This window comes from Haemorhous mexicanus, chromosome 16 (assembly GCF_027477595.1).
Source record: "Haemorhous mexicanus isolate bHaeMex1 chromosome 16, bHaeMex1.pri, whole genome shotgun sequence".
NCBI lineage: Eukaryota > Metazoa > Chordata > Aves > Passeriformes > Fringillidae > Haemorhous > Haemorhous mexicanus.
Genome location: NC_082356.1, coordinates 10,245,439 through 10,268,659, shown reverse-complemented (window position 1 = coordinate 10,268,659; position 23,221 = coordinate 10,245,439). Strand labels below are relative to the sequence as shown.

At 45.4% G+C, this 23,221-nt stretch overlaps 1 protein-coding gene and 1 pseudogene across 1 annotated transcript; both read right to left on the bottom strand.

The window, feature by feature from the left end:
• Positions 1 to 239: 239 nt before the first annotated feature.
• LOC132334645 (telomere repeats-binding bouquet formation protein 1-like) lies at positions 240 to 18,332 on the bottom strand (annotated as a pseudogene).
• Positions 18,333 to 20,948: 2,616 nt separating this feature from the next.
• Positions 20,949 to 22,863, bottom strand: LOC132334754 (zinc finger protein 239-like). The gene is made up of 2 exons (XM_059860868.1): positions 22,802 to 22,863; positions 20,949 to 22,646 (listed from the first exon to the last, which is right to left on the bottom strand). The coding sequence occupies exons 1-2, from the start codon at positions 22,821 to 22,823 to the stop codon at positions 21,724 to 21,726; spliced, it is 945 nt and encodes a 314-aa protein (XP_059716851.1). The 5' UTR covers positions 22,824 to 22,863; the 3' UTR covers positions 20,949 to 21,723.
• Positions 22,864 to 23,221: the final 358 nt, after the last annotated feature.

The window sequence follows — 23,221 nt, the reverse complement described above, 5'->3', positions numbered from 1 at the left end:
TTTAAGCAGTTTAAGTCATCGCTATAGGGAAAAAAATGTCTAGACTAGCACATTTAGAAAATGCTGCATTTCTTCAGTGGAAAAAAAGCACCATCAGTAGACCAGATATCGTTCATCTATTCAGCTGTACATGCCACTGAACTAATGCACCAGAAGAATGGCATGATCACATCCTGTGTTTCCCTTTGGAATTCTCTTTCAGAGCACAGATGGGACAAAACCAAAAAGCACAACTTGAGTCAATCTTTACCCTCAAATGAAATTGAGGACTCCTCGCCGGTAGAGACCAATGCCCTGCGAGTCCAGGGCTCACCGGCAGAGACAATCTCTGTGAAAAAGTCCCCGAGCGAATCGCTGAGTGCAGCCGTTGCAGGAGCCCAGGCTGCGAGCAACCAGCCCGGAGCGCGCTCTGCGGCAACTGAGGCGGCGGCGCCGTCACAGCCGCTGTGGCCGCGCCCGCGGTTCCCCGGCAACCGCAGCACCCGATTGTCGGGGCCGGGCCGGGGGCGGTGACGCCGGGCGGGCCTCGGTCCCCGCTCCTTCCAGCCCTGCTGCCCCCTCGGTCCCCGGCCGGAGGGGGAGGAATCCGCTCCGGGGCCCGGAACGTGACGGGCCACAGCGGCAGCGCTCGATATCGCCGGGGCCTCGGCCCCAGCTCCGGGCTGCTCCTGCACAAGGAAGGCGCGGCCGGGGGGGAACCCAGGCTCTCGACACTTCCCATAAGTGTCTAAAATCATGCACTTCAATTAAAACAGTGAGATGATTGCACAGAAAGAAAAAGTGTTCAGTCTTGGAGTGGACGGAGAAGCAAAGGCTCTGATCTGTCTGTCCAAGTGGCTCGACTTTGTATTCAGTTCCCTTCAATCCCGTGTCTCAGATCTTTGCCCTTCCATGCAGCAATGCACACTAGAATAGCACAGAGGGGGAAGCATGTCCAAGTGGCTGGTAACGATTTTAGTCCGGGGAAGGGAGAAAAGGACAATTTCTTCTGCAAAATCATATATATTCTTGCTTTTCCTGTGCACTTCAGAAGAACCTGAGAACCTCCTGGACAGTCTCTAGAAATACTGTCTGAATAACTGATGCTTAAAGCAACTGTTTTTACAGAGCATTGTGGTTACTTGACAGACACAGGGATATTCCACACAATTTCTTTTGAGATCTACTAAAAGCAGATCTAGAATGCTACTTGAAGTCATCTTCCCAGTGCTGACAGACTCTCAGATTCTGAAAACCTCTATGGTTGACAGTATGAAGAAATATTCTGAGTGTTGTCATTCTAGTATGGAGGCAACTGAGGTGCTGTTAGAAAAGCTATGGAAAGAGCTGAATTTCCTTCAAACATAAAGTAAGAAACAGGGAATCCAGCAGACTTGATGACTGCATGGCAAGAGCCATAAAACCTTTTTTTAATTATCTGAGCAGTGAAGATGGCAGTGCACAGGTCCTTTTCCCAGCTGAAGAAACAGTTAATTTTTTAGCAGCTGGATAAGGATTACTTCCTGCATTTGCTTCCTCCCACTCCAAACTTCAAGCCAAACAAGCACCTGTCAGCATACACTGCCTACTGACCCAAATGATTTGAAGATGTTAGTTAGTGGCTTTATCCTTGTACCTTAAAAGGCTCTACCTCTTACCATCCTTGGTTTCTTGTCTTTTATTTTGGAAAGCAGAGCTTTCATTGTTCCACCAGTCTCAATCATGTCCTGAAAGACATAAAAAAGGAAATGATCTTTCAGGTTGGAAAGGACCAGACTGTCAGTGGATGAAATGAGAGCATACCAACCTGGCAGCAGAGTAAGATACTTTATTTTATGCAGTATGTATTAATTTGAAAAGAAGGGGAAAAAAAATCCATGTCATTGCACGCCTCCTTCAGTCATTACCTACCTCTACTACTAACACATTCTCTAGGAGAGGGGAGGTTATATATATATATATATATATATATATATATAAAAAATATCCACCATTTGGGGTAGATCAGTAAATCAGTTCCCACAGCCATACAATCCTGAGCATTTCATGCACCCAAATATTAAAATTACAGGTTTGAATGTCTAGCAATTACAAATTACTTCAACTTCTTTTTCTAGCTTATAGAAAATCTGGGTTTACAGGAAACTAGAATACTTCCTACAATACAGATGCCTCCATTCTCTGCACACCTGTAACTCAGGCTGATCTACAATACTGATAAATGTTGCAGGTTGTCGTTTCACACAAATTCAAGGTTTTTTCCTGGGTTTTTTGCTCACATTGAACTTATCTTAAGGCTTTACTTTTGCTTGCTCCTTAAACTCTGGAAAGATGTGATTAGTTTTATCCCATTTCGGTAAGTAGGCCAACCTCATCGTGCTGTATTTCAATTGAGTTTATTCTGTGTAAAATTACTTTTGCTTTCTTCCAGCTATCTTGCAGACATCTTTTTCTGACTTGCATATCCAATTCTTCTGCACTGTTCACATTTAATGAGTTATCATATCATTTCAGAGCAACTGTTCAGCTTTATAAAATATAAAACAACATTAATAATTAAAATTTTATCATGTAAACACAACATTTAAGAAGCATTTATTACATTTTTGTATGCTAAGGGACAGCCCCAATCATTTAATGCAAAATTACAATTTTTATAAAACTTAGATTTCTACATAAATGTTAACACACTTGAAATATAAGCTGCTGTTACAAGAGGTGAACTTGCAATTAGAGTTCCTACAAACTGTTTCCACAATGATGCTGTGAAAGAAAAAAAAGCTTTTTCATTGAATTAACTTTGGGTTCTTCACCAGTATGAGTCACTGCTTTTTTAAAAAAACAACTCCACAGTAATGGACACTACAAATCTCCACACCTCAATCTGACACAAACCTCTCCGTTGTGCTTGCAGCACAGAAATGGAGATACAGGTTTGTTTTTTCCTAATTAGCAACTGCACACCCTCCACACTCTAGAGATTAGAGGACAAGGTCTCTCTGCTTCATGGGAGGGATTGTACAGCTAATTTATAAAAAACTGAAACAGGGGGCCCAAAAATACATCCTACTTTAGAAAAAAAAGATCAAGATTTCTTCAGATTGGAAATCAGTGCAGACACAGTGATTTCAGGCTTGATTATCTCCTGGTTTATTCCCTCCCTCTAGTGGTACATCCCCAGGAAGAAAGTATCCCCTGGGTGATAAATGACAATGTTGATCTTTTCCACACAATTTAGAGATGGGAAAGCTTTAAGAATTGGCCCTACATGGAGAGGTTTCACAAATGCATTTTTGCAACACTCTTGGAATTTTTACTTCTTTTTTTTTCTGCCTAAGTCAGTTCTTAAAGACAAATAGGCAACTTTCTGTGCAGAAAACAAACATCTTTTGGAGTATACAGAATTACAAAAAAAGCTGCCACAGAAGTTAAAATCACTTGGGGAATCAGCAGAACACAGAGATGGAAACAATCCCTCTCCTTTTTAAAGCAGTCACAGCAAGCTTACTCATTTGTTTGCAGCTCTGCAGCACAAAAGTAGCAGCTTTGACGAGCTCCTCGTCCTGAGATTCTGTCAATACCTGAATCATGAGTGGCAGACCATTGTTCTGAGGCAGCTCACACTGGTTCTCTTCTAGAACAGGACATGGTAAAGGAAAGGTTTGGTTTCAGCCCCACACACCTTCACCTTACAGTCACTGTAGGGGCCAATACTGGCAACTCTCTGCAAGTTTCTGCAGAAAGAGAGATTTTCACTCCAGACCCGAGCCTGCTGCAGTGACAGCAGGAGAGCTTTGCATCCCACAGGATGATTTGACCAGAACTCAGGTTGCTGTAAGAAAACTGAAGGACTGAGGCCACTTATTCGATGGAGTTCCAAGCTCATTTAATTGTGGCTCAAAACATTTGAATAATGACTCCTGTATTTCTTCTCTTTCACGACCTGCTCTTGGAGTAGATATGCAACATTTCTGTGAGGCCTGGGATGCAGAAATATCAAAATCTCAAGGTTTCTATTTAGCAAAATAAAATTAGTAGCTTAAGCCTGGTCTAGCCAATCTGTTCCTCCTCATTTCTTCTGTCATTGGCTGAATTTTTATTGTGCTCTCATTCCCATATGGAATCATATAATGGATAATTGCTAAACATAGTTCTTTCTTCTTTAAACTTAACAAAAAAAAGCAAATAAAAACTTTTACCATTTTTATTTTGACAGTGTTGGCATTTGAAGAAAAACCTTTTTTATGTTGAAATAATTTTTTAATAATTTTTCTTTTCAAAAGACATTTTCCATTAATTCTTGTTTCACTAGTTCTTAATGAAAAAATGTCTGTTAAAATAAATTTATGACCTCTTGAGCTAATTATTGAACATGTTATTGGCACTCAGAGGATAAAAATCAAACTTTCTGAACACAAGGTCTTTTTCTTGTTTCTCTAAACATACATGAGAAACACCACAAGTACAAATGAATTTCCCTTTCTCTTTGCTTGCACTACCACAAAATACCAACTGAAGTGCTGTATTTGTGCCAGATAAGCTTGGGCAAGCCCTGAGGAACACGACAAAACCATTTTAGAGCCACCAACTGCTTCTGTGTCTTGAAACCAATGCTCTTACATGGCTTTTACAAATATTCCTGGCCTTGTAAGCAGTGGAGAGAAGCTGTATGTGCCAAGGACCATGAAAAGGGTGCTCAAGACAACCCATTTGCTAGGTCTGGATTGTAGTAGCTGTCAAGTCTGGACTAATTATTCCTTGAGACACCTAAGCCCAGCTCTGAATTCTTGCATATTGAGTCTACTTTTCAAAGCTACTTAAGACACTTCCTGCTAACAAGCTTTAAAATTTAAAGATGGAACATTCTAGAAAACTTTTTGTCCAAATACTGACATTGTATTATTTACCTGAACACTCTCTCGTGTTCCAGTCTTGATGAAGTGACACCACAAGAGGAGTCAGTGGATGAGAATTTAGGAGAAGCTGACAGACAGGAAAAAGAAAAAGCAAATCTTACCACAAACTTCAGTACAGTGTCCAATTGTTAGAATAATACTGATTTTTTTCTCCTGTGCTCAGTGTCTCATTGGACAGCAGCTTCAGCAGCTCTGACACAGTGGGATACTTTGCCAAGACAAAACTCATGGCAGCTGTTGGTTAAAATGATTGGAAGGAAAAGAAAGTCGATTGTGAGTGTACAGGAATTATCCAAGGATCAAATGCTGGGTTTGGAGGGAACTGTACAGAGCCCTCAAAGCCTTGGGCCTGCTCAGCCCTGCCCTGCTCCACCTTGAACAGCTCAGATTACCCCACCCCTCCTGTGCTGCTCCCAAATCCAGTCCTGCCCATCCTCCCAGCCTGTGCTCCACGGAGAGGAGGCAGAAGATCTGATGAATGAGGAGGGCTTTGCACTGTGCAGCTTCTGGAGATCCCTGCTGAGTTTCTCCATGTCCTTGATCAGCTCCAGCATGAAGCCAGAGAGAGTTGAATAAGCTTTGACACGCAGAGTATCTGCCATAAAAAGAGCAGGGGGCAAGCCCTTCCTGGCACTGGCAACACCACTGCTAGAGCATCCACGCTGAGGCCCAGTCCTGTCACACCCAACTGAGCTGAAACTACCCTCACAACTAGTGCAGGCTGATGCTTTTCAACTTCTGGGAACTTCCATTTGAAGCTCTTATGGCAGAAGTGTGAGATACAGCAACCACGGCCACAGCACAGGCTCGTCAGGATCACAGGTTTCTGCAAACCTTCTGTGGAAAACACAAAACCTCATCAGGAGAGCAGTACCCGGCCAGCAAACCAGAGCAGAGTGTGCTCTGCAGAAACACCACGTCTATTCAGCTCCACCTCTAAATGACTAAAACTTCCTAAAGCTACACAATTTATTATTCAGCCACAGGCATAACTCCAGGATCCAAACTGACTGGTCAAATCCAGGCCCAGAGCTCAGCTTTACTTACCCAGCACGGGCAGGAGCATCTCAATTTTAATTTTCAGTTGGGTTTAAATTTCACTGCATTCATTTGAGCAACGATGGGACAGTAATCCACCTCAGATGAACTGAATCACTCCCCACTTACACCTCTGAGTTTTAAAAAGCATCGCAACATCCACTGGGATGTGGAGAACTTAACTGCCTTTAAGCATTCATTTCTGCAACTTTTCCACCAGCACAAGACTTTAAAAATAGCATTTTAAAATTGCCATAGATCAAAAATGTCTTTCCACTCACAGTTAGTAGCATTACAGGCATTCAGAGTCTTTGTTACTACCACTGCAAGTCTCATGCTGGAGTGACACAAACAGGAATCAGGCATAAGCTCAAGGAGAGCTTTGGCTAATGTATCCAATCCTCCAATAGAAACAAAAGATTTCTGCACTTCTGCTCAGTGGAAAAAAGAAAAAAAAAGTGATTTAAGCAAGAGAGTCTGCAAATTCTTTTAGCTTTTCACCAAGTAAGTCCATCAGAGTTTTTCTGTGCATGTGTCAGTCATTACATTTCTTATACAACAGAAGCTGGAGATACATTAATCTCAAGAAATGCAGTAACCGCAGATAAAATAGTTCCAGGAAAACATGACCCTGATATGTGCACACAAATGGCAAACATCATGCCTGAGTTCTACCTAAGTCATTGTTTTCAGCCATGTCACAAGGACTTTAATTTAGACACACTTTTAATCAGAACAGCTCCCAGCAGTTTTACTGACCCTATCAAATGTAAGCAGACTGTGGCTCTTTCTGGACTTGAGCACAGCGCAGTGTAAGTAAAGATGGTGGAGTACAGTGGTCAGAGTAAAAGTGGAAAGAACAGCAAATGACTCTGTAGAGATTGACAAGAAAGAAAAACCCATTTAGCTCTCGAATTAAACTTCCTTTTATCAAATTCAAAGCTGCGTAAAGCTTGAGCTGCACTTCCAGTTGTTTGCAACTGTGAGACCAAGAAATGAACAGATGGGATGAACTATCCCAGGCTCTGTGCAACTCTCGAGCCACCCTTTGGCATAGGGAAAAACCCCACAGCAAATGTTCTGATTATCTTCTAGAAAAGTAAAAACAAATTACCCCAAATCAAAACGCAATGAAATCAACTTCAGCTGAACAGTTAAAATGAAACCAAAGTGTTACCGATTTGGAGAATATCTTTGGACTTCTTCCACAGTTTTCAGAGCAACATGTCCCGTGCTGGGGGTTGTTGACACAGGCACAGAGAGTGCTGCACACTGAGGACCAGAGCTGATAGCAGGGATCAGTGTTTTCAGCTGACAGATTCTTCTCAGATGTGGAGAGAGTTGTTCTGTTAAGGAAATGCAAGCAAGGCCCAGACAGTCAAGGAAACATAGCTGCTAACCAGCCTACTATTTGCCTGTTTGAATTGCAGCCCTGTTCACCTGAACAACTGCAGCAGCAGGCTGATGCAGCCTGTGTCTCTGACATGGGTTTGCCCATTTTCTAAAAGAGAACACACACAAGACTCCAGAGACAAATGCAACTGCAGACAAAATCTTAACAGCAAGTTGAATTTACATACATACATTCCCTTTCCTAAGCACATATCCTCCCCACAAGGAAATACAAAATCATATCAACATATTGGTAAATAACCTTTCCATGTCTCTCTCTTTCTAGACACTCTCAGAAACTATGGGTTTGCATTTGCAAACTCTCTTCTTAGAACTAAACCACGTTCTGCTGTTTAAGGAAATCCCAGTGAGCAATGACCTACTTCGACAATTCAGGTTCGGTTACATGCAAACATTCATCTTTATAAATTCACTTCACCACAACATTGCTTATTGCATGTTCCAAAGTTTGGACTGCAGATTGGCAAATAGAAAAGGAGAGTTATCATAACACAGAAAAAAAAACCAACTTACCATTATTTGACACCAGTACTAAGATGACAGAAACAGACATTCTTTTCAAGTTCACATCAGAATCCTTTTTAATTCAAAATAAAATGAGTTCTTCAAGCAACTCAGAAGTACACAAGACAGTGTACTTGTCAACAGTGTCTGTTGACAAGACACTGAAAACAAAAAGTGAAAACCTCAAGTAAGCTACTCATCATCCTAAATTATTAAGTTTCAATTGTGGCCAGTATGTGGGGAGCAGAGACAGGGCAGGACTATGAAGTGCCTGAGGGCTTCCCCCTGCAGTGAGTTCTACACCAAGCAGGACCCTGGCAAGCTCTGGAACAATCCAGGAGTCACTGAACACTTGCTGCTGAGGGACAGGGGGAGTGCAGCTGTCTGGTAACTTAAAGACACCCTGTGTGCACAAGTCAGCAAGGCACAGATCAAATCTGGGGATGGACAGAGCAACTGGGGCACCTTCCCTGCCTTTGCTCCAACTGACAACCTTGTAGTCTCATTTTGTGTAACCAAAAGAAAATGGAGACAAAGCAGGAGCACAAGTAATGACAGGGGGCCATAGCACACTCAGAAATACAAACAGTGTTATTTTTATTGCCATTACTCTCTAGAATAATTCCCAATGTAAATAAAGCTGCTTCCTTTACGATGCAATGAGCACTCGACTTGGCAAGGTCATTTCTAAACATCAAACCACCAATTTCTCTAAAGTATTCGCTTGCTTCACCTACAAGAGGAAAAACTTTTGCTTCTGTTTCTCTGCAAAATGAAAGGCTTCTATGATTTTCCAACATCTCAAGCCTTATGTCCTTTAGACATTTTTACAGTGCCCACCAGTTCCTTGGCATATATGGTGAACATAAATGCCTGCATTGTTTCTAAGGAACAGCCTTTCTTACTGTTTTGTTGGCAAATGGAATAGACAGTGACCACAGCCTCCTGCTGAGACAGAGGGCAGTCCAACTGAGATTTAAGGCATTCCAGCAGTAAGGTCAGATCTGTTTTCATATCTAGGAGCAAACACAAAAAGCTTCATTAAATTGTTATCTTTTCTCTCTATTAATCTAGTCAGTATTAGAATAAACCTGTCAAAATGCAGTATGTAGGTGTATTTTAAAAAAGGGGGGGAAGTGAGCCAAAATGGAGCTACATCACTTCTATTCAGCCACCAACAACAAACCTAGAAATATTTCTGTCCATCCTTTGTTATTTGAGCATGAGTTCCTTTGCAGAGTAACAGCTTCCTTTTAATATTTCTGGCCTTTCATTACTAGTAACTCCTAGTAAGTCTGATGTAAACCACTAAATATTAAATTCACAATTGCAAGGTGCATTAAGTGTAAATAATACAGAGCCATTAAAGTATTCAGAGTGCAAATAAAATTCAGGGTGCAGTTGAAAATCTGTGGAGTAGTAAGGAAAGAGTCCAAGAGCACAAGGCTGCTCCGTGGTACTGAGGTACAGGAGACATAAACCATGCAGCACAGCAGCAGAGCCCTCAGTCAGGTGGGTGGAGACAGAACACAAAATATTCTCTGGGCACCTACACACAACCCTGGGTGGGCAAACAGACTTGGAAAATCTGCTTCTTAGTCTTTGGGGTATCATTAAAAGACTTAGATGATAATTATTTCTAACAGTGACAGAAGGTATTGTTAACAGTAAACCATTACAAGGTCTGAGGCTTCTTAAAGAAGTTAAAATACAATAAAAATGTGGATAAATATTAGCAAATTAAAACCAAAAAATATGACTTCGTAATGGTGTGTTTTACTATGTGTGCAGGTTTGACATTGGATTTACCCTTTGCATAGCCAATACAGTATCCAAAATGTGGAAATTAGGAAAAAACATGTTCTCCCAACTGCTCACCACCCCACAACAGGCCTATCACAGTCTACTAAAACATTGTAAAATTGATGCAGATTATAATGACAAATTATATTAGATATCTTACCACACTGACTTATCTGCACCTTTTGAGTGTTCCTTTTTTTTAAATCTCTGTTCTTGTTCTACAACAGCAAGGAAAAAGTTTTTTCAGTTCTGTTCAGATTAGCAGTGTTTATAATATATGCAGTAGAAACAACATCATTTTTCTAAAATGCACTTTTCCTAGTTTTCTGCTTTTACTTTGTCATCTCACACACACACGGTTGAATGCGTTCTTACATGGCAGAGTTTTCCTTTGGAAATACAGTCTTTTATGACAGCCCTGCATTTGTAACTAACAGGTGATCATCTTTTGAGAGTGGACATTCTGCAGAAATCAGGTCATTCCATGTTACCCCTGAGGGGCACTGTCAGTAAAGAACATCCCCTGCTCTGTGTCACTGATCACAACAAAGCTGATCCAACTTTCCTTACAAGAGTGGCCACCTTTGCCATCAGCCAACAACTGGCACTAAGACCAAGTCATGTTACTTAGGGGGTGGACACTCTAAAACACTCGGCCTCCTGCTGCTCAAGGAGCCACCAAACCATCAGCATTGTTCTGGCAGCACTGATCAAACCAAGGGCAGTGAGCACAGAGACATGTTCCTTACAGGGAGAACCCACTGAAATTCCCCAAAGACATTGCCACATTACATGAACCATGCAACCCACCAAACCCCACAGCATTGCTTCTTCACAAACCCCACGGGGCAGCCTCTCAGAGCAGAGCAGCAGAGTGACATTCAGCTTTGGAGGCACAAAGATGCTCCCTCAAACACGCCCCAAGTCCCAAACAGAGAAGGTTGATGCAAGCATCACAGTAACCTCTTACAATTTCTCCAAAAATTACTTCGCTCCAGGCAGAAACTTTAAATCAGTGGCAAATGCAGCTTAAGAATGGATTCATTTTCTTTCTCCAAGTGGAGCAAAGGCTCAAAGCAGAATCCTTGTCATCACTGTGCATCCATCCATTGAAAGCAGCCAGCCCTGCTTTCTCTTGGGAGTTACTGATTGCCCCGTTCCTTTGCTGCTTCCCTTAGAGAGGAGAATTGAGAGAGGTCATCTCCCTGCAGCCTTTCAGAAGTGATAACAGACATGCATTTCATTTTCCTGCAAATCCAACCCTGCCACAACAAGGAAAAGCTTGCCAGCCTTCCTCACCTCTTTTTGTCCTACTGCCACCACCCTGCCAGCCTAAGAAAAAACACAACCCACCCAAACAAAAGGAAGGCTGTAAAAATGAGTTCGCTCTGGAGCTAATTGCTTTTCAGAAGAGTTTCATTTAATACATGTTTATACAATTATGCAATATAAGAAGCACAAGGGGTTTAAAACTGGATGTATACAAGGACACATCTTGACCTTTACCTGCATCTTTTTGACTTTTGCAACCTACAGGAGGTACGCAAAATAGTATTTATAAACCAGCCTACATTAATTAGATTCAAATAGCTCACCTCGGTTGTTGCATCACAGAGCAAGGTGGAAAGACAAACAACTAGATTTGCTTCAACAAACAGCTGGCAAATGTTGCATCTAAAATTCTTCTCCATCAGTTATGGAAAACAACCCAGTAACATTGCTTTAAATCTCAGAAACCACTCCTGGAGAAGTGCAGATCTGTCAATGTGTGTGCTCAGCAGCACCAGAGCACATGGCTGGCACGGTCAGTAGACCAGCCAGCCTGGGCAGGACTTATCCTTCGAAACCCAGGGAGCAAAGGCCAGAGGGGAGAAGTGCGGGTTGTTGGCATCCTGTGGAAACCAAACCCCACAGCAGCAGCTGAGGCTGTGAGGACGCTGCGCTGTGGAACAGGACTTGGGGCTGTCCTGGCCTATTTCAGCTCCCTCGCACCCTCCTCCCTCAGATGGGCCGTGAGTGATTTACAGCTCGTTATCAGAGCTCCACTCTGAAGCCTTAGCAAGCACCCCAGATCAGCCCAAATATAAAAGGGAAAGAACATATACATATTTAAAATAAGAGCGGGGTGGGGGGGTGGGGGTTGGAAGGCAACAGTCTAAAGATGAAACAGCAGCCTTCTGTGGGAAGGCTGGGGAGTGCCGAGGGGGGAAATGGGGCACGGCTCGGGTACCTGTGATCCAGTGGCGCGGGTGGCTCCGGGCAGACCCCGAGGCGAGGCGGGTGCCCGCTGCCGAGCGCTGTCCGGCTGAGGGGTGGGAACTGCGGGCTGAGGGTTGGGATCGCCGGGCTGAGGGGTGGGATCTGCGGGCTGAGGGGTGGGATCGCCGGGCTGAGGGGTGGGATCTGCGGGCTGAGGGGTGGGATCGCCGGGCTGAGGGGTGGGATCTGCGGGCTGAAGGACAGCGGAGGCCCCGCCGGGCTGATGTGGGATCTCACGGAGTTGAGGGCAGAGCCCGGCCCGGCCCCTCAGGAGATGCCGCCCCAGCGCGTCAGGGCACGGCCGCCCTCGGACTCGGGACAGCCCTGAGCCTTCCCCTCAGCCAGGCGGGAAGCGCTTGGAATTGTAGAACCGTCAGAGGTGAAAGAGATCTTGAAGAGCATCAGTTCAACGTCAGCCCAGCTCTGACACTTCAAACACAGACCACTAAACCATTTGCCAGTGTCAGATCCAGAGGTCTCTTTAACACCTCCAGGGATGGCAACTGCACCACCCCTCTGGCCAACCTATTCCCAGGCCTGAACACCTGAGCAGTGAAATTTTTTTTCTAAAGTCTAACCTGAATTTCCTCTCAACGTGAGGCCACTTCCTCAGGGTCTCAGTGCAGTCCCAGCAGAAGAGAGCAGCCCCCCCTCAGTGCACGCTCCTGTCAGGGAGTTGGAGAGAGCGGTGAGGTCCCTCCTGAGCCTCTTCTCCAGACTGAACAAACCCAGCTCCCTCAGCTACTCCTCATGGGACATGTTTTCTAGAGCCTTTGTGAGCCTTGCTGCCCTTCTCTGGACACACTCAGCCCCTCAATGTCCTTTTTCCCAAGGGGCCCAGAGCTGACACAGCCCTCGAGCTGTGGCCTCAGCAGTGCCCAGCACAGAGGGGCAGGCACTGCCCTGGTCCCGCTGCCCACACTGCTGCTGATCCAGGCCAGGTGCCATTGGCCTCTTGCCCCCTTGGGCACACTCTGGCTCACACTGAGGCGGCTGGTGACCTGCAGGATGTGGCACTTGGCCTTGCGGAACCTCAATGGCCTTGTCCTTGGCCCATTGATCCAGTCTGTCCAAGTCTCACTGCAGAGCCTTCCCGTCCTCCAGCAGATCCACACTCCCACCCAACTGGGCATCTGCAAATTTACTGAGGGTGCTCTCAATCTCCATCTCCAGATCATCAATAAAAAAGTTAACCAGGCAATAAAGAAGTTAACCAGGACCAGCCCCAAAACTGAGCCCTGGAAAACACATTTCAATGCAGCTCTGTTTGCATACTCTGCAGTTGGAGGCTGCAATGCCCCCACAACAGAAAGAGCTGCCATCCCTTGGCATTGGCCACACACACAAGTGCAGGAAAAAAGCCTTTTACTCGGTGAATATGGCTGACAGAACTGAGCTTTCGGGCACACACTCCCTTTCCCTAATGACCCTGAACTCAAGAAAAGGTATTTCACCTTCCAGCTCTTTGCACCATTGCATCCTCAGACCATCAGAGCTCCACCAGCCTCTCTCATCCTTTTGCGCCTTCTCCCCACTCAAGCTGAGGAGCAGCTTTGATAAGAAAAAATGCAGTTCTGCTGCCAAGGAGGTGAGCCAATTTGCAAATGCAACTTACCCTACCAAAACCAGCTACTGCCTTTTTCTTTCAGAGGTGAGCCATCAGAAGTAATGAAAATGTGTTGCATTTTAAACCAAAGAGGAAAAGAAACGAAAGCACTCACAGAGGATTTGGCAGAGCCAATAGGTGCCAGTGTGGCTTATCCTGTTGGCTGCTCAGTTATTGCAGCCCTTTGCTACTTTACCATTTGTCTTGTTTGGAGATTGTGCTCAGATAATTCAGTGATGGGTACAAGAGAAATTTAAAAAATCATAGCTGATTGCAAAATAATACAGCCTAGGAAAATTTTAATAGATGGTGAAGTATTTACATCAGAGTGATGACAGTTACCACACACAGAACAAAAGAAGCGCTTTTAATAAAACTTTAATTACATCCTTGTTCCTCAAGCCTTACTATCCATTTGTTTGGCTGATGTAGTATTATGTAAAAATCCTGTTCAATATCTTGTATTGTTTATACTTTCCAACACTTCTGATGTGTTTTCTAAAAGCTGTTAGTATTTTTTATTTTGAAAAATAAATCTATTATTTTGGTAGCAACATTGCAGTTCTGTGTTTCCTTTTGGTACTCAGCTGAAAAAAATAAAGAAAAAAAAAAGAGCAGAAAAAATTGCAGAGGGGGAAAGTAGATCACAAGGAGCAAAGTTACAGGAGATGAGTACATTACTACTGCCACTGCTTAAAAGCATCTCTCACAAAAAGCAGACTGGCTACACTGTCCCAACTCCATCATTTCAACTCTCCATGATTTGTTTCTTACTTTGCAAAGCTGATCTGAGCCATTTTTGCCTATTATGAATAACAACTAGTAATACACACTTACAGTTCTCTTGTATTACTGCAACAGCACTAGGTTCCCTTAGAATTTTTTTGGGCAATTGCAGTGCAATCCCTGAATTTAAACCAGATCAAGATATTATTTGTAGCTTATTCTTGAAGGTAATTTGTAGCAAAAGTAAAAAAAATTATTGCAGATGGTCAGTGACTGGACTGTTATGTGTATGGGATGCACAGGATGATTTAAGTGCTGCTTCATTCTGTGTGACTCCAGGCTTTGAAAAGAGTAATCCCACTTGGCATTTGGACTCCATTTGGTCTCAGGAATTATGGATCCAGAGTAACTTGTTAGAAGCTTGTGAAAAAATGTCTCTGAAGTTTACAGCAGAGCTGAAGTGTACAGAAGGATGAGAATTCAATGAATAATTCAATGAATACTAAGAATAAGTTTGAAAAGCATATCCAGTTATCCTGCTGGCTATGTCCAGTGGCTGTCCCCTGCTTCAGTACAGTGCACAATGTCACCAGGAAAATTGTGAATGTCATCTTTAGACCAATCTATTCACACATTTTATTTTTGATCAGAGTTACTTTCTACAAATTACCAAGCTGTTTTGCCTTTTTGAGGCTCTTGGTTTTTCGTGTGAAGTATTTCCATGTATAATACAGGTGGCTCCTGTGTCTTGGTTTGGAAAGACAGGTGTTTGCTAAGGAAGGCAGGAGCCTTTCTTGAAATGGAAAAATGTAAACCCCTTCCTTCTCAATTGCTAAAAATTTGAAATTAAAGGGGGCTCTCAGGTAACAACATGGGGGCAGGAATAACAGTTCTTTATCAGGGAAGTGTCGGCGATGGAGAGAGACAGGGAGACTGACTCAGGGATCAGAATCCGATTTTATTGTGGGATAAAAGCACTTATATACTATTTTAGGGAGACTAGTAATGTGCACTACAATGATTAGGTTAAAATCATACACAAATTTATATATGAAACAACATCCCTTGCTTGCAGTTGTGGAAGGGGAGCCGGCTGCTGGCCTTGCTGACAGCTTCTGCCAGCCAGACTGGCACGGGCTGAGGCAGGGGCAGCCAGCCTGACAAAAGCATCCATCCATGTGGATGGGGGGTGCGTTTACGGGAGGAAAGGTGGGGATTTTCTCCACCCTTGGGCAGGTTTAATTCTTTCATTGAGTGGTCAGACCCTCCTCAGGCCTGTGGAATGGTGACAGGCTTTGTGCTTTTTCTTGTTTCCAGGTCTTGTTTTGAATTGACTTCCATGCAATTGTTCTCTCTTTTTCCCAGGAGGATTACACCTGGTGCCCAGACTGGAGGGGGAAGCGCCTGCAGCGTCTGTGGAGCACGTCCAGTGGCAGCACTACCCCAGGGGCCACGGTCTGCAGGGACAGCCCCTTCCAGAAGGATGAGGACCTGGTGCAGGATCGGCTCCTCTCCTGGCAGCAGCTCTCCAGAGGTGGGCACCCAGCTCCATAGCTCAGCTGGCAGAAGGGCTCTGGGCAGGCGGCAGCGGGCACACGGGCATCCCGCTCTTGCAGCTGCTGAGGAGTTGCTGTGCCGTGATTAAGCGGAGGAGGTGGAACGGTGCCTGCCACGTTGCCCTTCTCTAAAAACAGAGAATGGGTTGGGAGGTTTGGGCTCTGAGCACAGCCAGCAGCCTGGCCCGGGCACAGGCCATGGCAGGACAGGGGGACAGGAGCCTGCTGCGACTGACCGTGGCTCTCTGGTTTCTCTCCTCAGGCTGCCAGCACCTCATGCCATGGGAACGGCACCGCTTGGCCTGCCAGGCTCAGGGGGCTGGAGGGCGGCGGGTGTTCATTTGCTGTCAAAGATAAATTATTTTGGGGTTTTTTTTTGTTACCGTCGTCATCGGAGCATTTCTTTCATCCTTTTCCAAGCTTTTGGCCTGTTGTGATAAAGGGATATGATTTGTGCTAACACAATCTGGTGGTTTATACCAGCTGGACTCTATTGTGGTTTATACCATGTTGTATTTCCTGCATAGGTAAAATACCATGTATCAAATTTGATCAAAAAGAAAAATGAGGGAGTGTGAAAACCTGGATTTGTGGGATGTAGAAGATACCAAAATTCAGTCTTTAATAAAAAGCATGAATTAATATTATCCAGAGAGAAGATGGGGGAAATTGTGATAAATGGATGTGGTTTGTGCTAACAAAATTGTAATTATATCAATATTTTGGGAAGAAAATTGGAAAGGTATATGTGATTCATAGTATGAAGCAGATGGGTTTCTTTGTAGATGATACATGTGGGAAACAGGATACAGGAGATTGGAATTGGCCTTGATGAACAAAAGTTAGGAAGACTCCCGAGTCAGAATTGGCATCAAGACGAAGTTAAGACAACTCCCAGGACAGGATCGGCCATGACATGAATAACATTGGGATAATTCCAGACAGGGAGCATAAAAGAGTGTTCTTATCTATAAAATAATAAGGCTTAATTGGAGCATAGTGCTTACTTACACAACACAGGACTTGGGGCACATGCACAGCCTGTCAGGTTGTTCAGAGGACAGTGAGGAAGACTGTTGGCCTTCCTCCAGGGAGAGCCCCAGAGAGCCAGAAGCCCCCTTAGCCACAGTGGGAGCATGCGCTGTGAGTGTGGTGATGTTGATTTCAAGAATCAGAAACAGGAGGAGATTTACAGGAAAACATTGATGAATATGTATTAGCACACAGTACATAAGTTGTGTTTGGATCCTTTTGCCTTTTGCACGTGAGGCAGGGTGGGAAGCCCTCTCCGTACCCTGAGCAGTTTTGGTTATGCTTTATCCAAACCACTGCCAAATTTCTTTTTGTAACTACTGGATTCTATTTGATTGTATTGTTTTATCTCAGTTAAAACTGCTGCTAAATTTTAAGTTTGTGGTTTATTGAATTAGACATATGGGACCCCATATATAACATGAAGAATATGACTTAATAGTTTACAAAACCAAAATGAATATCATTCAGCTAAATTAACAAGGAATAGGAAAGCATTTGAGACTTAATCACAAAGGATAAAATAACAGAAATGATGATACTTGATTAAATGAATACGTTTTAACCTAATGAGTTAATAGCTCAGTCTCCTCTGGCTTTTGATCTCCTCCTCAGAAGGGGAGCAGTTCTTTGATCTCCTCTTCACGAGGGGCACAGTCCTTAGGGTTTGGTCTCGGCTGATGATGACTGCCAAAAAGCCCCCTTAAATCCCCCCCAAAACCCCTAAATCCCCCCCACCAAACCTCCCCCCAACCCCCTCAGGATGAATTTTTCATTCATTTCAGGTAATTTTGGATGGATTTGGGGGATTTTGGTACTTTGTGGATGCTGAAGTGGGCATAGGATTCAAATCCACTCTAAATGCCCCCCTAAAATCCCTCCAAATCTACCCCAAACCCCCTCAGGATGGATTTGGAGATAATTTTGGGTGAATTTCAGGTAATTTTGGGTCAATTCTGGGTGGATTTGGGGTGGTTTTGGTACCTCCTGGACACAAAATTTGACATAGGATTCAAACCCAGACAAAATCCCCCTAAATCTCAAAACCCCACAAATTTTCCCCCCAACCGCCTGGTTGTTGGGTCGACTTTTTGTGGATTTTGGGTTAATTTGGAGGAAATTTTGGGTGGTTTTAGTACCTTGTGGATGCCCAAGCGGGTGAAGGATTCAAATCCAGCCAAAATCTTCCCAAATCCCCTCAAAACTCCCCTCAAATTTCCCCCAGAGCCCCTCAGGATGGGTTCTGAGGTAATTTTGGGTGGATTTTCGGTAATTTTGGTTCCTTTTGTGAAGTGGCGAGGGCCCCGGGTGCAGGGCTTGGAGCGGGGCTGAGCAGCAGGGCAGGAAGTGGGGGAAGGAGGGAGGTGTGAACCCCCCCGAGGATCCCCTGATGGGGACACCCCTAAAAAGGTCTGTGCCAGGAATGAGAAAAAAATGGGACCTTTGGTTTTTTCAGTCTTCAGGCTGTTGTTTATTTTTCTCTTACCAAAAGTTCAGCATGCCGTCTGCACACCAGACTTAGCATACAAAGAGAAGGCACCAAAAGTCATAGGACCCACAGGTTCAAGGTCTTTTAATATCATTTTGCCCAATTAACTCTTAGAACACATTTTATTTCTACCTTTCTACCAGTAACTAATTCTTTGTCTGCCACTCAGCATCTGCATTGCAGCTCTTTCCAACCAATCACCCTGTGCTCCCAACACAGCAGAAAATGGAGGAGATGAAGAACAAGAAGGAGATCAGGCAATGCCCAAAATCCTGCCTTCTATCCACCGTCATACTGAAAACCCAAAGCTCTCAGTTTTTCACCCTGTGATAAACTACACTACTCTCTATTTCACACACTCATAGATTCCAATTCATCCCAAAGTCTTGGAAGCTTTCTCCATGGACAAAAGTTAAAAGCAGTGATCTCTTGGGGATCAGGACTTCTCAGGACAGGCAGGGAGACATTCCCTGTGCCCTGGATTCCAACAGCAGGGGGGAAGGGGAGGTTGGGGACAGGAAAAGAAGGACTTGGGCAAGAAAAAAGGGGAACCTTAAACAGCGTGGTAAGCGCCATTTCTAGAGGGAGGGCCCGGGATGGCGCGGCCGTCACCTTCCCGGGTAGGTGTGGATACACAATCCAGGTCAGATTTCCCATGGATCCGTCTGGGAAGCATTAGGGAGCTGGAGATGAAGAATCCTGAACAACCTCGCAGGTGGTGTTTGTGACAATTGTTTTCCTCATGGATTGTTTACCCCAAGGGGTTTTCTTAATTAGCCAATCGTGAAATGTAAAATAACCAATCAGGTCCACCGAAATCAGGACTGAGTATAAAAAAATCCGTCTCCTAATAAAGATGATTTTTGGCTTTCTGAAGATGCATGGAGTGTGTCACTCATTTATCCGTGTCATTACTGACTCAGCAGTGACAGGCAGGGAAGGGGAACATGGAAAGATGGGGGGGAGGAGGACACAGAACGGAGAGAGGACGGCAGCGCTCCTGTGTCACCTCTGGATGGATTCTGTCCCTTGTTCTGCCCTCTGGAAAAGAGGGACAGGGTGGCACAGAGTGTTGGGAAGGATGAAAGTTTGACAAGAAACTTTAACAGATATGTGTGCATGACAGAAAGATTTTTTAATGCAGAATCTGAAGAAGGAATAGAAATGAAAGCAAGTTTTGATAAAGAAGAAAAGAAGTGCTGGGCCAGTCTCACTGGGTCACTAAGGCAAAGGGTGTGCTACTTACAAGGGTATTTTATGGCTTAGAGCAAAGGACAAACCCACCTCAAACAAGATGTTTTTACCAACCAAAAAGATTCCACAGGTAAACAAGACTGTCAATACTGCAAATAGAAAAAAGGTCTCAGAATTTTCCATTGCAAGAAAACTGAAAAACAACTTCTAGCTTTAACTGTAAGGTACTAACTTTTAGTGACTGGAGAATAGTAATATGAATATGGTAATTACAGGAGTTATGATAGGCTATAGATAAAAGTAAAGGTAAAGATTGGTTCTACTGTATTAAGATGCTCAGCAAAGCAGAGTATATAATGCACTATAACCAAAGCTAAAGGGTCCCCAGGCTTGTCTGCAGCTGGAGCTGACAGCTGGAGGTACAGGCTCTGTCACCAGACCCTGGACTGCTGTAACATCCTGGATACAATAAACTGCATTTTGGAGAGCTGCCTGGAGCCCCTCATCTCTCATTCAGGCTCTTACAGGAAAGGGACACGGGGTGATGGAGAGATGGCAGCAACCCCGTGCCATGCTGGCAGTTTTCACTCCTTGCTGCACACTTGGGAACAAAAGGGTAAGGAAAGATATGGGCAATGCTATAGATACATCTTCTAATATTGGCTTTTAGCAAATATTAAAATGGATTTTATATCTGCGATGTTAAAGCAACTTTGTTGTAAAGATACAGCTTTTATTCTGTTGTTAATTAAGCTTCATGAAATAGCTGCTTGTGTTAAACTGCCTGCTAGGAATGGATAATATCCAATGCACACAGGATGAGCACACCTGCACAGATCTGCCAACTATCAGCACTCCCTGTCTGCAGACAGAGTGACCAAGGCCCAAAACCTGGAGGTGATAAAGAGAAGGAGCCAAAACCACAGCCAAGAAACACACATGCTCTGAAAAGGCAGACCCAAGGAGGGGCCATGTAAAATCATTCCTGGAATATGTGAAGTAGTTTATGGATATGCATGAGGGTCTATGAATATGCAACAGGCTGGTGTAAGGGAAAAGGCATTTCAGGGGGATCCCCAAAGGGAACAGGGTGCTCCTGGCTGAGTGCCAAGATGCACCCAGCCATAATAACCTTTGCTCCATGGTCCTGGTCTCCCACTGTCCTTTATTAAACTTTTTACATTTTCACAGGAGAGTGAACGTGTTTTTCACATTTAGGAATGGTTTCAGTTTTTTCGTTTTTTTACAGGAGGGAGTTTTGAAGAGCTACAAGTGGCTAATCTGCCTGCAACAAGGACCATCCCACGGGCTCTTGTCACCTTTCCCAACACGTCTGCTGCAGCTCATGGAAGGTGAAGCCCTGGAGGCCCCTTAGGGGCGGTTATGGACGATTGCAGGCAGCACCTCGATGCCCTGGATCAGCGGTGCCCCCTCCTGGGAACCCCCACGTTTTCCAGTTTCTGTGAAGCTGCCTGTGAAAAACACGTTCACTCTCCTGTAAATTAATGGCCCATTAAAAGCAGATCTCTCCTGGAGGGAGGATTGCTTGTGGAAGAGATAAACTGCCCAATGCACAGAAGATAACTGTCCCGCCTCTGACAGATGGCAAACACAACACACACTTATCTTGCAATCCAGGACATGTCCTCACTGGCTGCCCCCATTCTCCAGAGTTCATGGTGCCCAGGGAGGCTGCAGCTGCCGGTGCCGGGAACAAACGAGACGGGTCCTGGTTTCAGAGAGCTCCAGAATTCATTTCTGACCCCAAAAAACAGGGCAAAGGCAGGGCCTGGGGTTTTTATAGGGCATGCCAGGGGTGGAGTTTGGGTTTGGGCCAGGGGAGGAGATCTTAGCAACACAAGAGGGGTGAGATCAAATTCCTGCCTTTTTAGCAACAGGGGCACTCCACACAGAATGTGTCCCCAAATCCTAAATTCCCCCTCAAACACCTGAGAAATGGTGGGACTTTAGATATCTTTGATCAATTTCATTTATTTAACCCTGTTTGTGATGTTTTTAAGGGATGAAGATGAATCAGAAGAAAATTAAGGCCAAACCAACAGGAGAAGCAGCCAGGTGTGTTCCCAATATGGATCACAGGGAATGTGGGTGACCAGGGCTGTGCCCAATGTGGCTCCTCCAGTGGGGGATGGAGCTGGAGCAGCACACGAAGCTCTTCCCACACTTGGGGCACTCGCAGGACTTCCCTTACCGGTGCCTCCGTTGGTGTTGGGTCAAGGTAGAGCTCCGTGAGAAGCTCTTCCCACACTGGGGACACTCGTAGGGCCTCTCCCCAGTGTGGATGCGCCAGTGGGTGATGAGGGTGGAGTTGTGCTTGAATCCCTTCCCGCAGTCAGGGCACTGGAAGGGCCTCTCCTCTCTGTGAATCCGATAGTGCAGGAGGAGATGGGAGTTGCTCCGAAACCTCTTTCCACACTTGGAACACTCGTAGGGCCTCTCCCCTGTGTGGATCTTTTGGTGGAGGATCAGGTTGGAATGCCGGCTGAAGCTCTTCCCACACTCCCCACACTCGTGGGGCCTCTCCCCGGTGTGGGTTCTCCGGTGACTGATCAGGTTGGAGCTCCGGCTGAAGCTCTTCCCACATTCCCCACACTCGTGGGGCCTCTCCCCAGTGTGGATGCGTTGGTGCATGACAAGATGGTCATTTCGCCTGAAGCCCTGCCCGCAGTCGGGGCAGCGGAAGGGCCTCTCCTCTGTGTGAGTGCGCTGGTGCTTGAGGAGATCAGAGCTGGTCTGAAACCTCTTCCTGCATTGATCACACTCGTAGGGCCGTTCCCCAGTGTGGGTCCTCTGGTGCCTGATCAGCTCAGAGTTCCACCTGAAGCTCTTCCCACACTCCCCACACTTGTGGGGCTTCTCCCCATCATGGAGCTGCTCATGCACCACCAGCTCTGAGCTCTGGCTCCATCTCTGGCCGCCTTCCCAGCCCAGGCTGGCTCTTTCCCCCTCAGATCCCCGCCATCTGCATTTGCAGCCCCTCCTCGTGCGGGATCTCCGGGGCTTTTCCTCCCCGTTGGGTTCCTGCGCCGTGGAGCCGCTCAAAATGGCCTCTGCTGCCAGATTCTGCCGTGGGGATTTGTCCTCCCTCCTCTCCATGCTCAGCTCCTGCTCTGGGGGAGGAAGGACAAGGACAGGATGGGATTTGCCTCCGTGCCACAGGCAAGGGGAAGGAGATCCCCCCAGGGCTGTCCTGCAGCCGGGGGCCGTGCTGGGCTGGGAGATGGAGCAGGACAGAGGGGGAAAGGGGCACTGACTTCCTCCTCACCTGCCTCAGTGTCCCGGGGCATCTTCCTCTTCCTTGGAGCCTCCCAGGGGTTGGCAATGGGAAATCCTGGTTTGGGGAAAACAAGGGATGAGCTGTTGTAGGATTGTTGGAGGGGTAGGACAGTCGGGATGGATGGAGACGAGAGATCTCTGCAGCCAGGTCATGGAACTTGGGGTTCATTGCAAAGGGCCTGGGTGCAGGGGCCCTGCTGGGAGCTGCCAGCCACAGCTCAGAGCAGGCCCGAGAGAAGAGAGTGGGAGAGAGGATGAGAGGGTACAAGATACAAATCCTACAGCATTTACATACAGCCTAGAGGAATCATTACATCACCATACTGTGTTACATTTCAAAGCCTAAAAACTCCTCTTTCGACCCCTTCTGCTGAGCTAGCAGGGTCTGCTCTGGCCCTTGGACCTGTCT

Coding starts and splice junctions, on each gene's coding strand:
- LOC132334754 (XM_059860868.1), bottom strand. CDS start 22,823: ATGCCCCGGGACACTGAGGCAG. Junction 22,647..22,801: donor GCCCCGGGACACTGAGGCAG/GTGAGGAGGAAG, acceptor TTCCTCCCCCAG/AGCAGGAGCTGAGCATGGAG.